This window comes from Lithobates pipiens, unplaced genomic scaffold (assembly GCF_037356315.1).
Source record: "Lithobates pipiens isolate NorthernLeopardFrog02 unplaced genomic scaffold, aLitPip1_a1.2 Scaffold_19, whole genome shotgun sequence".
Classification (NCBI taxonomy): domain Eukaryota; kingdom Metazoa; phylum Chordata; class Amphibia; order Anura; family Ranidae; genus Lithobates; species Lithobates pipiens.
Genome location: NW_027507764.1, coordinates 146,583,764 through 146,602,002, shown reverse-complemented (window position 1 = coordinate 146,602,002; position 18,239 = coordinate 146,583,764). Strand labels below are relative to the sequence as shown.

Sequence of the window (18,239 nt, the reverse complement as noted above, 5' to 3'; positions counted from 1 at the left end):
ATTATATTTTAGTGCTTTATAGAAAAAGTGTTGTGCAGGACTATAAGATCAGATTTTCTGCTGATTTTTTCCTTCATATTTACCAAAACCATATAGTGGAAGGGCCTGCCTGATTGCATATAAATTGAAACTCCTAAGGTTTGACCTCATATTATATGGTTTTGGTAAATCTGAAGGAAAAACTCAGCAGAAAAACTGATAGTGTGTATGGGGCTTAATTTACAGCCAATACAACAAAAAAATGATACTGTCAAGATTTTGCGGGAGGCTGATTTGTGTCTCTTTGATGACGAGACCTAGGAAAGAGGTTCAAACCATCCACTGTTAGTCTCTCTAAAAAAACCTACTGATAAGCTCCCCCATTTGCTTATACTTCATTGTACCTATTTGATGCCAATTCGGGTATTAAGGTATAAACCATTTAATAACTCATTATGACCTGCATGTCAAATGGCCTCTGGCTGCTTTTTCCACCTGCTCTGGTCCTGACCACAGATAAAGGCTTACCGGAAGCAAGACATTTTGAATGATGTTATGGTTTCCCTGGTACAATTAGACCCTTGGCTATGCCTGCTGAGTTCTCCTAGGTCTTTAGAATTTAACATTTATCTGCTAACCTTTTTGCATGAGGTATCGTTTACTACCAAGACGCTGATAGATGAGGTGTGGACCCAAGCTAGTGTACTTACCTTACAACAATGGAAACTGGAGATTAATAAAAGGCTCTCATATAAGAAACTGATCTATGGTCACAGAAATTACCCCAATAATTCAGAAAATGTGGGCTACGTGGCAGGCAGAATCTTCTACTTGCTGTCCAAAGGAAGCAGCTCTTGCTTGATTTGGAACAGTGGCTATTACGTATTTAGGTCCAATGTACTTAGGCTGAACTACCATATACTCATTTGGGATCTGTTATGTCTAAGCCCTTGTACACACGGTCGGACATTCTGACAACCAAATCCATTGGATTTTGTCCGACGGATTTTGTCCAACGGATTTTGTCCAAAACTGTTGCATACACACGGTCAGACAAAGTTGTCGGAAAATCCGATTGTACATAACGTGATGATGTTATTTCATTACGACGGGACTACATTCAGGCTAGTAGCCAATAGCTTTGGTCTAGGAATTTGATCTGAGCATGCGTGGCACTTTGTCCGTCGGAGTAGGCTACACATGATTAGAGTATGTCCGTTTGGAGCATTTTGTCTGAAAATTTTACGGACAAGTTGGAAAACTTGGTCCGTCGGATACTCCGACAGAAACAGTCCGATGGAGACCACACACAGTCGGATTATCCGACAAAACGGTCCGATAGGACACATTCCGTCGGAATCTCCGACCGTGTGTACAAGGGCTAAGGGTGCTATATTATTTTGCATACATTTCTGCAAGCAGTCTGTGATTACGTCTGTTATTTCATTTGTCTTCAGCAATTTTATAGGTTGCCAATTTGTAAACATTAACATTACCCATAAAGCCTCTTAACCCTTATTGTATTGTAACTGCACTGTCTCCCTTTAAATTGAAAAGCACTGCACAAACTGTTGGTGCTATATAAATCCATAATAATAATAATAATAACTCACATTCGTGCAATGTGGGAATGCAAACAAAATCGCAACACAAAAAAAGCACATCATTTTGCAGGGTTGTAACAGTGTCATTAATTCTTAATGACACCCCAGTGCACATTGCTAACCATGCCACATGTTTTAGTGTGATTTTTAAAAACAGGTCATACACTTCTATTTATTCAATTTTCATGCATAGGACAACCCATTGAAATTAATGAGCTGCCCTAAAAGCGATGTACGAAATTGTGCAAAAATGCACATACACTGTCGCACCTGCATAGGTGTGAACTAAGCCCAAAAGTAATCTACATGGCTTTACAGCTAATGACAACATATGACCATGATTAGGACAATGAAATATCTGGGAAACCCTGGGTTAGAAAATAGAAATAAGTTCTGCTAAAGCTGATGTTAGATATTGCAAGATTGCTTGTTGCAGTGGAAGTGGTTTAAAAAGGCTTGATCAAATATTTACTCTGATCAGAGGCACTGAATGGATGTAACTGTTCACTTCAGAGTCCATAGTGCCACCTTCACATCAGAGTCCCCCTTTTACATCAGGAGACCCCAGGACATACTGTATGACAATCATGTCCAGCATCATGTTCTGCAAGTAAAACTATATTCCCCCAACTGGTCTGGTATTGGAATTTTAATGTTATAAACCTTAAAGCAGGGTTAGTCAACCATAAAGAGGTGAAGATCTACCTGAACAGCATTGGAGAGATCAAAGATGACTAGGCACAGTGTTGCCTCCTCACACCAGATTTAAACCTCTAATTGCCGTACTACCGTGATGCAATTGCGTGCATTGCACGGCAATCATGGTTTTAAATCAGGTGGTGAGGAGGCAGCATTTGGCCCCGTCACCACCTGTCAAACACATTTGGATCACGTGCTTTGCCATAGACTTTTATTATATCCTGCAGGTGTGGCACATTCTGAAAGTGCACCAAAACCCCTACATTCAGAAAGTGCACCAAACCCACAACATATCATAGAAGTCTATGGCTAAGTGCAGCAACCCTGCAGGGTAAACCGCAGTACATCAGTGTGAAAGCAGCCCTGTACTCTTATGCCTGGTGCAAAATCTCTTCTTTCCTGCTGCTGGCACCACTCTGGAGACTGCTAGCTGGGATAAGCGGTGAAGTGCAGTTGGTATCACTCCGCATGGTACAGGATCCATCACTACAAAGGAGGCATTGGCTTATGTGGCTCTTGCTCCCTACTACAGCTCCAACTTTACAAGTAGTCCCTCTGCATTGCACTCTGGTTGATGCTCTGCGTTGGTGGGTCATCAAGCCTAGTTCATGATCTACCAGTCACCTGGTCACGATCTACTGGTAGATCGTGCTGACCCCTGCCTTAAAGCATAAATTCAAATTAAAAAAATGAAAAAAATGCAAAATTTTTTGTAGTTAAAATTAGCATTCATTTTTATTTTTATTTTTTTAAAGCATTGCACCCACAATCAGCAGATCATGGGTGTAATGCCAGGCTCCTGCTGACTGTCTGTGTAGCTGTCTGCCTGTACCTCAGATGTGGGCAGGTAGCTACTGAATGACAGAAAGCTCATTTAACTACCTAGAGTGCTCATCAATGCCCTGGTAGTTCATTGAGAACTACAAGCTTTCAGGTTGATGATAGTTGTAGTTAATTGATCCACAGGACTCTGTAAATGAATGACACAGCCGTGTGGGCAGAGCCACAAATGGCCACATTCTTTTTGAATAGTGACAATGGGTGCAGGGAGAAGATCCCAACCAAATGTCACCACAGCTCCCCTCTGTCCTCTCTTCCCTCCCTCCCTGCCTGTCAGCTCTTACCAGTGCCCACCCCCGCTTCTGAAGTAACTGTGTAAAGTACACACAATCCCCTCAGTTAGAAAATGTCCTATGCACCACTATATGTTCTTTGTAAAAAAGTATGTCCATTACTACCTTATTTCAGACCACGGCTTGGCACTCACGTGACTTCTTGCTGCTCTCCTCCCCTCCTTCCCGGCTGATGTCTCAGCTCTCTCCTCCTTTCTTCCCCTCCTCTCGACTGATGTCAGCAGGGAATTCTCAGGCCCTCCCGCTGTAGCTGTCAAATCGGGAGAGGGAGCAGTGAGGAGTCACTTGAGTGCAGAGAAATAAGGTAATATTTGGTAAATTTTACTTTACAACCACTTTAATGTATTCCCCTTGCCCCCAAATTAGCCCAACATTGTTCCTGGTTTGAATTCAGCTTCAGCAGAGTTGGGCAGGCAATACACAGTGCAAATTTCCTTCCTGCAACCACAAGTCCAGGAAAAAAATGTGCACAGTTCCTCCATGAACACAGACAGTGGTGACAGGGAATCCCTCCTGCCCAGCAATTGTCTGCTCCTGGCGGGAGAAGGAGCCTGTGTCTGAAGAAGACAGCGATAATCGCAAGAGAATCCGGCAGGCTGGTTGTACCCAAGATGATTGATCGATCGACTTTGTACATGCAGCCTGCCCATTAACGGCTTGAATCCCGGCCAGTTCCCGCTGAACCAGCCGAGATTCAAACCATGTATGGCCGGCCTTCATGCTGAGATAAGATTCTGTGGCACCTCCCCACACCTGCCTTTACAACAAATCATTCTTACATAACTGCAAGTATAGTCACTGTAGCAGCCACTTTTTGGTTCATGGAAAACTGAATGGGGCTTTGTTGAACCTGTATGATTTAGCCCCATATAGCTTGGAATGGTGATATTTTTATTAACATTGTGATACATAAAATTTGTCAATTTTCCATCTGGGAAATATGGTTGCTTATAACTCTGAAATAAAGACTTTTTACATTTTGTACGATTTTGGTGGACAAAAATTAAGAAGGTTCACACCAGAAGAAAAATAGCAAAATATAAATGAAGGGAGGGAAGGAGTTGTTATATATCTATATATATATATTATATATTGCCATTTCAGATTTTTTGGAGCTGACATCATGTCCAGGTTAAAGGAAATACTTTGATTTTCACTTAAGCAGTAATTTGTGCATGAACCCTGCAACCTGTTTGCAGGCTCCATTCATATAGGATCTGCAGTCTGCACTACTGAGCCCCAGCGCATTACCAGACTGTCAAAATATATCATACAGATTTCACCTGGAAAATATCTCTCTGTGTAATCTGTGTGGCGAGTCTTCCACCTCAGTTGCAGCCTCTTTAATATAGTGCCCAAAGCAGGAGTTTCTTCTGCCAGTGTGTTGGCCAGGCCCTTTTAAGGTGCTTTCGCTGATTTAATTAATAATGCAAGGTCTTGTACCTCTAGACTGGCATATCACACACTAGCCAGAAAATGAGCTGGCAGATCCTATGAATATCCTGGGTAGAGCTCTCAGAGGATAACAGAAACAAGGAAAAAGGGTGAAATGATGAAAGGTTACATTTACACATTTGAATGATTTGCCTGAATGTAATAAATAAGCTTATGTGTGTAAAAAGTGCAAAATTTTATGGTTATGATAATATAAATCCCATAACAAAACAGTGATAATGGTAATTTTTCAGAAGCCCTATACAGTTACTTCAGAACTCGAGAAGGAAATTTGCTACACTTTCTGACCTTCACGTAGGCTTTATCTCTTGTCCTTCATGCTTCTGAGGAAAGCATTTAAACTGGTTTATGCATTTTTATAAGATGTTCATTTTTTTAATTAAAAAAACACATCTTATTTAGTTTACCAATTATATACAGGCCCAGATGTGTTTAAAGTCAGCAAAGGTCTATGACTACAAGATTTTAAGGGGAAGCAGATTTCCATTTTTTCCTCCATTTTTTGCTGTGATTTAAAGAGAAAAGAAAATAATGCTCAAGGAAAAAGCACCTCAATGACATCTTTAAAATACAGTTAGTTTTAATGAGCAAGCAAAACAGCACAAAGCACGCACAGCAGACCTCCCACCTGAGGCTGCACCTTGAATACATTTCACCCATGACATGGCTTAATCGTATCTCTATGATTAAGCCCTATCATAGGTGAAATGCGTTAGTGTGTGGCCTAAGGTGAGACATCTGCAGTATGTGTTGTACGCTGCTTTGTTTGCTCATTAAAGTTTACTGGAATTGTAGGATGTCATTGGTGTGTGGCCCTTTTTCCTCGAGCTTGAGGGGAGTGGGAACAGGCTCTTGGGTTTTGGCACGTGGCTAGACCACAGGACCAAGGAGTACATATGAGGAAATGTCTAATAAAAAATGAACATTTACATGAAAGAATCTATAGTTATAGATAAATATAACTTGGACTATTCTTTTACTGATATCTATGTCCTTTTTTTTGAGAGGAAAATCTACCTAATGAAGGGAATTCCAACCATGGGGGACCCAGACAACAATAGAAACCTGTCTATGGTGCAAATCCCACCCTACTCTAAAAACAAAAAAGGCAAAGAATTTTGATTGGATTCTAGGCGAGTAGAGGAATACTTGATTATTACTTGCCTCTTTCTCCTTCTCCACCCCTAATATATGGGATGGCGCTCAATGTCCTCCCATACAATGGAGGCTCGCAGAGATGCAATAACCTGTTAAAGTATTTGTAAAGTCACACTGTTATTTTACTGGTCCCCCCTCTTTTTTTTATGAAAAGGTTAAATACCTTTCCTCACACCACAGTTGTGCGGTCACATGGTCCACCTCCAAACTTCTTCCTCAAGCTATGTATAGAAGCAGGAGGGGCTAAGATTCCCCTGTGATGTCAACTGGCCAGCAGAGGGATGTCACATGACTGCACATGCCTTTTCAGTTTAAAAAACACACACTATAGTTAATAACTGTACAATCCAGAGGAGATACATGTATTTTTGCTGCTGCCTATTGCAGCTGAATAGCAGTGGGAGGTAGCTGCTCTAACACTGATAGGGAGGGGGACAGGGGAGAGACTCACAGCCAAGAGCGGGATGATGAAGGCACATAAACTGACCACGGTATCATGGCACAGCATCTATGATTACCGTGGTCAGCACAGACAGCGGGACACATGAACAGGAAGGATCAACCAGGTATATTTCAACATAGGGAGGGTCATGCCTTAAAGGAGCAGGCTTTTTTTTTTTTTTTGGGGGTTACAACCTCTTTAAGTGTCAAAAAGTAGGTTCTTAATGGGTGGGGTGGATGCCTGTGGGAACTGAGGAACAAAATAAATATTCTTACTTTGCAAGATAATAAATCTTGTTATCTGGAGAAGGGAGGCGGGGGATGACTGGAGTTCAGCTTAAAATAAAAGTCTATATTGGTTAGAGAGGAAAGAAATCCTTTTGTTTTTATGAGCACTGCACGTAGGTGGATAAGAAGAAATCAGAACACTTGAAACTCTGAGCATTGTAATTATTCACATACAAATCCAACGCTGTTTATAATTAGATGGAGTGTCATTTGACTGTTGTGGTTCACCAGTTTTTACTACATTCAGCGCAGACATACAGTTTATCCCACGTCGCTTTCACTTTGTACTGATTTATGCATTTGAAACATTTTTATTTAATTTTCAAAACACTTTTAGTCACACTTCCAGCTCTGGAATCTTTTAGGTGTGGTTCAGTAGTTGCAGACTGTAAATTCATATTGGCTGCAGCATTCTATAACTATACAATTGTGGATTTGTTTTTTTTTTGTTTTTGTTTTTTTTTCAATAGTAATGAATTTAAGAAGTGACAACATTTGACTGTTGTCTCCAAGGAAGTTTTAGTCTGATTCATTACATTATATACACCATACTTGGACAAAGCAACTACAGTTGTGAGAGAACGTTTGTGGACCTTTAGGGATTTTGAATTTCTGCATGAACGACTATTAAAATGTGTTCAGATTTTCATTTGAAGTTATAATAATACAGGCAGCCTTATATAACAAACAACTTATCCAGTAGTTGACATTGCCTTTTCTTTATTAAGAAAATGGTCTATGCAGTCAAAGTCATTTGATGGAAAAGGTATATGAACTTTTAAGGTGACCATGCGCAGATTTTCAAACAAATGTTTGTACAAATATTTGTATGGAAATTCTTAGTATATTCAATGACTTGACAAATATCATCAAAAGTACTTTTTATTTTTGTTTACACATTCACTTTAGAAATGAATTACATTTTCTGAATGGAATCCACATACACTGTTAGAAATTTGTTCCTTCAAGAAACATTTTCCCTCCTGCTTCTTCAAATTTTTCTCATCATCATAGTCATTGAAAACTAACGAAGATTTGATCCCCACCACTGATTGCACAATAGAATGAACATTCTTTAAACAAAAAAATTTGAACAAAAGTCTACTACTGTACGGCCAACTTTAGGATAATGACATTGAAAACAAGGGTGTGACAGAGGTGTGGTTGGAACAGAACACACATGGACAGCAAGAGGAATTTTAAGGCCCCTGAAGGGCTAAAAAGCAGGGAGTCAGATATGGAAGGGCCACAGGGCAATGGTTCCAACACCATAAGGGACATGCAAAAATATAACAGGATGGCAATAGGGCACATCAAGGAATAAGTCCAGAGGCACAGGGCAGCAATCTAGTACAGCAGAGACTTATGGTGGCCATACACTAGATGAAAAATCGTTACAAAATCTGTAGTTTGGACAGTTCATTTGTTTTTCGTCTAGTTAATGGGCACACATAGAAAATCGGTTGTGGCGTTTTTGAGCTGAAAAAGTTTGTAAAACTTCCGCCGAACAGACAATAAATTGAAAGGTTAATGTATTTCTCGCCCCAACTGGTTTGCTTATGTGACAAAACAGACGAAAAAAAATATTAATTTATGTCAGTTGAATGATTTATCGATCAAATTTTGGTAATTACATGATGGCAAACTTTTTACTCTCAGGACCATGTGTTTGTTTTTCGAAAAGTCGTTTGAACGATTTTTCGACAGGTGTATGGCTAGCATTAGACCAGAATCACAGGGCACAATCCGCGAGCAGGGAGTAGCAGACCACAATCCAGTACATCAAAGTCCAGGGGCACACGGGAGCAATTCAGGGACTTACCAGCTAACAGTGGTCTCAGAAGTCCATGCAGAGTGGCCGGGAAAAGGAGGTCCAAAGGAGAGAGGTCCTTCACAAAGCCATTGCAGGGCCTTGAAGGTCTTTGTGTCCCCCTCATTCAAATTTTCAGCTCTGCCAGCCGTGATTTGAACACACTTTAAAGCCACTGCCGGTTTTGCTTTGAGTTCCCTACATTCTAAATCCGTTGTCTTGCCTGCAGTGTTATCCAAATACTTGGTTGCCTCTGCAAGCTGCTCCTTGAGTAAGTATATGTCGAACTATGCCTTTTTTCTCTTTTCAGATTCAATATGTAGAGCATGCAGGAAATGCAAACCAAACACAGCAACTGCCCGCATCTCTCCCTTACTGAACCCAAAACTTTTGAGACTAAAATCTGAGGAAAGATCAGAGACTCCACCCCCCCAAGCTCTGTTCAAAGGAGAAGCATACCTAGCCAGCTCCTTTGCAACAGACATCCACTGACTATCACTGGCCCAGGTAGGAAGAGTACACACCTTCTCCTCCTGGACACCAGAAACCTCTGCAGCCCTACTCGTCCTAAACAGTGTATGCTGAATTTTCCCCCAGAAAAAGCAACAAGACACATCACAGAAAACAGGTCTGCTTCAGTTGAACTTTAGCACAAATCCCGGACGAGCCTCCAAATGTTTTGCTTTGTCTCTTTTAAAGGTTCTTGCGGTAAAAGCCAAGGAAGCTTAGACTTATGTGGTATATTAATGTGTTTTACTAAACAGGAAAAACTGCACATAAAACTGTAGGATATAAAATACAACACAAAATATGCCTACAACATGCAAAAGCAAATGATCCTTTCTAGAGAAAATAAGCACGTACAATGTCTATGCAATAAGTAAACTAAACAGTTACTCAACTTGGGCTCTCAGTTGATGAAACGTCTCCAACAACTTTCTCCAAAGTCCTCCAGCTTCTAGCAGCCATGTCTTGCCTCTTTGTCTTCCAAAAAAAAACCTCTTTTGTCTGACCACGGACTTCTTCGAAAATCCTAAGCTCCTCCCCCAACTTCCTGTATATCATATCCTGTCCTCTGCTTAGCTCCTAAACCAGTCCGACTGGTTTATTTGCATGTCGATGGGGAGAGCCTAATACCACGTACACACAACCGGACTTTCCGGTAGAATAGGTCCGACGGAATCATTCTGTCGGATAGTCCGATCGTGTGTGGGATAGTCCGATCATTTTTCTTTAAATAATTCCAACGGACCTAGAAATAGAACATGTTTCAAATCAGTCCGATGGACTCAATTCCTATCGGGAAAACCGTTTGCCTGTATTCTGGTCCGGTGGACCAAACACGATGCAAGGGCAGATATTGGCTACTGGCTATTGAACTTCCTTTTCTAGTCCCGTCATGCGTCATTACGTTCAAAACTAACTGACTTTCAAACTCACTTTAGTCCGTTCGTCTGTGGGCAAGTCCGTTCGTTCGGAAGTCCATCGAAAGTCCTTCGAGAAGACCGTCGGACCTTTTCTGACGAAAAGTCCGGACGTGTGTACGCTGCTTTAGATTCATAAAACAGAACATGGGCTTAAAATTGAACTATGCAATATAGCAAATAAATGTGGTATAAAATCACCTAAATATCCATAGCAACACAATGCACATATGTTAAACAAAAAGATCAGAGGACCTTGGAAGAGTTCTCAAAACTCATGTTTTATCTATTTACTTTAGCATTCATTGAAGCCTCTTCTTCTAAGAGGATATAAATACATTACAGGGGTGCAGTAGAACCTTTTCTACCGACTACATTTGTGAAGAAAAATAAATAAAACTTTTTCAGAAAAAGTAACATTGGTAAATGACAGACACCTATGGCAAAGTCTCTTTAAAAATAACACACTGTGCCTTTTATCTGCAGTGTGATACAGCAAAGTCATTACTGAGCTTCAGGCTCCATAATATGCATCTTAAAGGCATCCAATGCAAGACCTATGACATTCTAGGACACTAACAGATTGCAGAATGCAAATTTATTTCAGAGCAATCAGATGGATGTGCCTAAAACTGTCCCATTAGGGTGGCAGCCTGTGAAATTACATAGGATGCCCTCCCATAGATGTCATCCATAGCTGTTTTTCACATCTGTTAAAACATAACAAAGAATGGTTAAAATAATCAGTAGACATGCTGCCAAAAATATAAAAATATATTTGCGTACCTGTGTACAGTTTCACGGTCTAGTACTCTTTCCTGTATCGCTAGGGGTTGGCCTAGCTAAAGAATGTTCAATAGAGGAAGATGGAGGATGGTATTTTTGTAAGATGATATGAAGATGTTAACTTGGCATGGTGATAATGTCATACCAACACAGAAAGAGCTGTCCAAACCCTGCTGCCATCCTCCTCTAGAAAACTGCTCTACCCTGCTGATACTTACAAGGGGCAACATTTAACTAGAAGGCATCTCACTACTAAAGGTGGTCACAGATTACTTTTTTTTTAATAGCCAGCGGGCTGGTAGAAAAAAACAAAAATTCCTCCATCAACACAAGCGAGGTGGATAGAGGAAACTTCCTCGCTGGTACACTGTATCCTGACAGGACTCTTCTGCTTGCAAAGTGCACTGCAGCTACTGATCAAAAAAAGTTTTCCAACATCCCCGTTTGACAGAATTCAACCTAACAATTAACTTCTGTTGAGCAGGGATGGCAATACATGGATCAAAATTCAGAGGGTCCCTGTTTGTTGTTTTTGGATCTGAAGTGCCAAACAGGAGCTTCCTTGGGGCAGGATCCTAGGTTTAGGCCCCATAGACTCTTTCAGGGGCAGCTGAAAAAGGCATTGAACACACATTTTTTCATGCATTTCTGTTGAAATCAGTGGGACTAAAAATGCCCCATTCTGCTTCAAAAGTATCTTGAGTACCTTTAAGGTTTAGACCTTGAGCTACAACTGCCTGAATGCTCAAATGTGAGCAGGAACAATTTAAAATCATGGGCTTTGGCTTGTTGAGTGTTTTGGAACTTTGAGCTTCAAGCTACAAAATGCTCATGTGTGTGAATGGAGGCTTAAATAAAACAACAAAAAAACAATTTAATGCTCACAATGAAATAATAATCTACTTATCTTTGTTATCTTTTCAGTACCTGCTACAATGGGCTGTGGACTAAATAAGTTTGATAAGTTTGATGAGAAAAGGCCAGGAAATATATATTCTACACTGAAACGGCCAAATGTTGAAACCAAGATTGATGTGTCCTATGAATATCGGTATGTTGACTTCACAACCATCAGTGAAGGTAAGTTGAATGTCTGATACCAAAATATATAACTGTAGATACATTTTTCAAGAAATATCTTTTGATGTTTTTATGATTGCATTGTTAATTGTACTAGTACATATACTAGCTATTACAGGTCTAAACTAGCACCTCAAAGCATGGTTTATTTATAATTTTTGTGGATAGCACCAAAAAAGATGACAGTAGCTTACTAATAGCATTATTAAGTACTTGGATTTAGGGGGTGCCTTTTTTATATACTATAACACAGACTCTAATTCAGATATAGGCGAGCAGGGCTTTCAATTAGAAGTTGTTTGCCTGGAGCTCCACTTTAAAGCTATAGAGACTGTGGGGTTGATTTACTAAAACTGGAGTGTGCATAATTTAGTGTAGTTCTGAAAAGAAACCAATCAGCTTCCAGGTTTTAGGCCTCTTTCACACAAACGATCCGATCCGCAGACGGATGGAAAAGTAGGTTTTTCCTGCGTCACACTTTTTCGGATCGGAGCGTTTCGGATGTCAGCGGACATATCACCGCTGACATCTGACGCTACATAGAGGTCTATGGAGCATCCGTTCAGGTCAGCCTAAAAAACTGACAGGCGGACGTGAACGGATGCTCCATAGACCTCTATGTAGCGTCGGGTGTCAGTGGTGACATGTCTTCTGACATCCGAAACGCTCCTATCCAAAAAAGTGCGACGGAGGAAAAACCTACTTTTCCATCTGTCTGCGGATCTGGTGACGACGGACTCTGCGGTCCGTCCTCATCCCATCTACCATAGGAGAGAGCGCCGCTTTGACACGTCCATCCCTGCGCAGTGTGCAGAGATGGACCTGTCATCTTCCAGCGGAGCGATCCCCGCTGAGCAAGTGGATGTTCACGGGCGGATCAGCACAAATCCGTCCCGTGTGAAAGAGGCCTTATTGTCCAATCTTAACTGAACAGGGTGCAGTTAGAACCTGATTGTCTACCATGCACAGCTACACCAGATTGTGCACTCTCTAGTTTAAGTAAATAAACCCCTAAGTCTTTGCAAAAAATATTTACTGACAAAGATGCAACACAAAAACAGAAACATTTACTGACACACACATTTTCTTGTGATTCAGTGTTTTTTCTTTTGATGCCCATAGCCTCAAGCTTATTGCATAACTTCCTCATTAGCCTGTAACAACCCTTGGCAGCCAGTTACTTACTGAGTATTCTTTTACAGTTTGTCAGTTTATGCGCACATATATCTGTATTTATCCAGTTTCACATTGCATTATGCATTGATCCTCTATGAGGTCTACATTATTATTTTTAATCAAGTCTAGCCATGGAGAAATTTGCTTTTGAAATCTTTTTTTAGGTAATGGTAGTCAAAGAGGAATCACTTGCATTATCCATTGTCCTTATTGCCTTGTTTGCATGTCCGCATTTAGCAATGGCCTCCAGCATTAATATTTCTTGCGTTTCATCATTCATGCATTCCTTTATTAGACATGCTGAGCCTGGTGACATCTGAAAGGTCCAGGCTTTTTTTTTTTTTACTGTCTGTGCTCTGTGTCTTTCAAAGAGATGGTATTTTTCCAGGATGCCTTGATTTTGGCGTGTGACTGCTTATAGGCACACTCACTCTCTTTAAAGTAGAACGACGGTCTTTGATTAGAATAAATGCTGGTAAACTGCAATATAATTAATGTACTTTACTCATTTAAGGTAGAGGACGTTTTTTCTTTGCGTTATGAGTCTTGTGCATATTACAGTAACTAGGGCTTGTTTAGATTGTCATATAGAAGGCTTTAGTTGTACTTAATTGTCACTTGGTGGTTAGTAGAACAAATGCAGTAAAAGACAAATGTGTCCTGTTCAGGCAATTCAGCAGGCTGCAGTTATGTGTTTCTTTTGTAGGAGATGGCTTGGAGTTCAACTCCACTTTTATGACAAGTCTGATATTGTAATGCAGGACAGCATGTAATCTACTTTGTAAGCTGTATCCATAATTATATGTTACGCCTGTACAGATTTTTGCAGTATTTACAGTAGCCAGTTAGTTGATAGAGGACAGCTTTTTTGAAATAGGACCACTTTTTGCAGTTTAGCTTAAAGTAATACTAAAGTTTTTTTTCTATAAAAATGGTGCTGCGCTGCTGTCTCAGCTAATGAGGAGGGGAGTCCCAGACAGATGGGGCTCAGGTGAGTATTAAGGGGGCTGATGCACACTGAAGGTTTTTTATTCTAATGCATAAAATGTATTAAGATTAAAAAAAAAACCTTCTGCCTTTACAGCCACTTTAACCACTAGCCAACCAGCTTACGCAGATATACTGCGGCAGGTCAGATCTCCTGCGTGAATCTACGTACCTGTCCGTGCAAATTGTAAAAACAATAAAAATAAATAATAGTCCCTAAATCTATCCCCTAGTTTGTAAACACTATAACAAACCGATCAATGTACGCCTACTGCGATTTTTTTTGCCAAAAATATGTAGAAGAATATGTATGAGCTTCACTTTTAACAAAGGGATTGGGCAGTTTTCAATATATAAGACTGCCCCATATTCCTGCCAGTTTGGACTTGGTGTACATGATGTAACCTGTCTGCTGACATCCTGGAAGACAGCTTATATTCCTCTCTCTGTTGGACAAGTGAACACACTGCATGGGCATAGCCTGCATATAGGCAGAGAATGCCTTCCTCTTCCCTCTTGCTGTCAGCTGAGTGGTTGGGTAGGCAGAGGGAGCCGAGCAAGAAGCTTCAGGAGAGTCCTGCACCATATACTGTGTCTGGCTTGGAAACAGCATTGAATACAGAGCAGACCACTCCTAGTTGACAATGGAACAGGATTTGCTCCGGTTTCTCAGTTTAGAAGAGTGGTGCAGGTTTTATGCCTGTTCCACTCTTTGTTGATTCTCCCTAATATATCTGCTGCAAGAAATTGAATTACGTTTTCCAAAGAGCAAAAGTACAAGTAACAGAAAAGCAAATTTGGCACCCATTCATTCAGAACATAAGACCTTGTTTATTTAACTAATAATAAAACCATAAATCTGTGTGCTGGCACGCATAACATATAAAGCTGTTAGTAATCAAAGCACAGACATAAAAAGCATGAAAAAAAAAAAAAAAACAGTGCAGAGGTTATTAAAACCTCTCCAACTTAACCGCATCAGCTCCGGAAAGTTTTATCCCCTTAATGACCAGGTCATTTTTTGCGTTACTTCAACTGACAGTTGGACACTGTACACAAATACATTTTTTGTCCCCCCCCCCCCCCCCCAAAAAAATAGAGCTTTCTTTTGGTTCTTATTTGACTACCTCTGCTGCTTTTTTTTTTTTTTTTGCGCTATAAACAAAAGAAGGCCGAAAAAAAATATTTTTTACTTTCTGCTACAAAACATACCCAATAAAAAAATTTAAAAAATCAAATTTCTTCATCATTTTTAGTCAGTATGTATTCTACTACATACTTTTGGTAAATAAATCCCAATAAGCGTATATTGACTGGTTTGCGCAAACGTTATAGTGTCTACAAACTATTCGATATTTTTATTTTTTATTAATAATGGTGATGTTTGGTGACTTATAACGGGACTGCGATATTGCGGTGGACAGATCGGACACCTAACTGACACTTTTGACACTTTTTGGGGACTAGTGACACAAATGCAGTGATCAGTGCTAAAAAAAATATGTCACTGTACTGACATTGGGAAGGGGTTAACACTTGGGGGCGATCAAAGGGTTAAATGTACAAGGTGTGTTTATTAAATAATGAGACTGAATAAATAATTCACCTTTATTTATATGTATTACAAATTTTATGTTTGTCCCCTTCAATATATTCTCCGTTTGCACTAATACATTGCTGTAGTCTTGTTTTCCACTGGTCAAAGGCATGGAGAAAATCATTTTCTGTCAGCTGTTTGAACACATCTGCTGTTTTCTTCTTTACAGCATCAACTGACTCAAAACGTGTCCCTTTAAGCACTGATTTAACTTTTGGGAATTCATTCTGACGTCCCTCTCTGAATCTTTTGTGCCACTCGAACACATGTGCACGAGACAGGCCGTCATCCCCATAAGCTGTAGTAAGCATTTGAAAACACCCTGTTGGTGTTTTGTGAAATTTTACTAAAAATTTCAAATTGACAAGTTGTTCAACTTTTAAACTTAGCATTTTTTCAGCACACTACAGAAAACACAACCAAACTAAATGGCGACTCACAATCAACTGAACGTAATAGAGTGTTGCTGCTTGTCATGCAGGTTCAAACATGTTCAAGGCCACTACGCATGCAGTTATAACCGGTTCTGACTGCTTTGTTTACTAGGTGGGATCACAGTCTCGTTATTTAATTAGACACACCTTGTATGCCTAGGTTGTGCTTACTCACTGTGGGGCAGGTGCTTTGAATAGGGGAAGGCAAATATCTGTGTCCCTGCTTTGCAGAAACTCAGGATCAATACCTTCCCCTCTTGACAGAACAACAATCTGCCTTGTTTACATAGGCAGATCGCCAATGTCCTGTGTAATCGAACGGCACCACGGGATAATGCCACGTGTGCCCAAAACCTGGAAGTGTCAGATTATGTACTAGGTACATGATCTGGCACAGAGCAACTGCCCCGCCCCAGTGAATGTACGGTGGGCGGTCCACAAGCCATTAATAACTCATTAAATGTCTATTGCGGGTGGCACAGTTGTGCAGTGGGTAGTCTCTGGTTCGAATCCCAACCACGACACTACCTGCCTGAAGTTTGCATTAGACATGTGCGATTCGTTTTGTACAAATCAAAAATTCGTACAAATTTCCATAAATTCGTACATTCGGGAGGATCCGAAATACGAATTTCTATGCTTCCGAATTTTGCACGAAATTCCGTTTACGAATTTCGGATCCAAATTCCGTTACAACGGAAATGTGACTGGTGTTTTGTTGACCATTCAGATGTTTTCTTCTGCTGCTGAGTGAGGGTTGGGAAAATTACCTTTTTTAATATGGGAGTGGGAGACTGGTACTGGTAGTGGATGGGAGATTCAGAATCGGACAAAATAAGAATTTTCGTTAATTACGATTATTTGTTATGAAACCCAGGAAGTCAGGGATGGTGGGAGCCCCTCTTAATGAGCACAGCACAGGGATGGTCGGAGCCCCTCATAATGATAAATTCATCATAACGAACGTTCGTAATTGTTACGAAAAGTTAGCGAACCTAAAGAAAATTTGTATTTCGTATTGGATCCAAATTGAATTTCGGACACAAATTCCGAAATGAAATTGCGAATTAACGGCTAATACGAAATGGAACAAAACAAAACTAATTTATTGTCTATTATGTCTAGTTTGCATGTTCTCCCTGTGCCTGCGTGGGTTTCTCCGGGTGCTCCAGTTTCCTCCCACACTCCAAAGACATGCTGGGATGTTAATTGGCTTCTGTGTAAATTGGCCCTAGTGTATAAATGTGAGTTTGGGACCTTAGATTGAAAGCTCCTTGAGGGTAGGGACTGATGTGAATGTACAATGTATATGTAAAGCGCTGCGTAAATTGAGAGCGCTAAATAAGTACTTTTAAATAATAATATTGCTTCTATGTTAACTCTAAAAAGTTCAATGCTTACATTGTTGGGTTAAAATCCCTAACTGCAGTGTGCCTGAAAAGCAGTACCAATTGTCACATTGTACCTGCTACCTGGTTGGCCAAAGATGGAAATCCTCCTTATTTGCAAATTTATGCTAAGACGTAATGGAAAAAAAAAGCAGTTTCCTTATACGAAGGTCTAGTGGTCTAAAATACTACATTGAAAGCAATGCGACATACATTTTCTTTCTACAATCGCACAAGAATAACATTTTCCCAATTTACTGTGTCAAAATTATGTGTAATCTGGTGAAGACATATTATTCTGGCTCTGGGGCAAATAGCCCAGAAACGCATTTTCTCAAAGTAGCTGGATGCCAAAGTGCACTTACTTTAAACAGGGCAATTTTTCTAATAGCATGCGGGTAGTTTGTACAAAAAGGCTTCCATTTGATATTGTGCAAACTTGAGTTCAAACTCTGTGTACTCTGACAGCAAGAACTAAAGGCAAGCGTAGAAAAAGTATTTATTATTACTAGCGCATCAATAGAAAGTAAGGTTTTTTGGTAGCTGGAAAGGCATCATAAGATTGGGAGCAACATTGCATATAACAGACATAGCAAGGTTCCAAAATTTCTCTAAAATCATGTAAAAAAAAATTTCTCCAGGAGGGTTATTTTTAAAAAATGTTGGTGACAATCCAGACATAAAAATATCAATACCTAAGCTTCGTATTTAAAGCCTAACTCCAGACACAGAGCTAAATATTATTATTATACAGGATTTATATAGCGCCAACAGTTTACGCAGCACTTTACAATATAAAA

The 18,239-nt window shown here is 40.1% G+C and overlaps 1 protein-coding gene across 2 annotated transcripts in view; it reads left to right on the top strand.

Moving 5' to 3' along the window:
* The window catches only part of RFTN1 (raftlin, lipid raft linker 1), a 477,341-nt gene that overhangs the window by 104,293 nt on the left and 354,809 nt on the right, over nt 1-18,239 (top strand). Inside the window, exon 3 of one of the 2 annotated variants that reach the window (XM_077491379.1) lies at nt 11,702-11,857. In XM_077491379.1, coding sequence (XP_077347505.1) covers nt 11,713-11,857 — 145 coding nt within the window. In that variant the 5' untranslated portion in view covers nt 11,702-11,712. Of the gene's footprint in view, nt 1-11,701; nt 11,858-18,239 lie in introns of those variants that run through there. The other variant, XM_077491378.1, reaches the window with a different exon arrangement.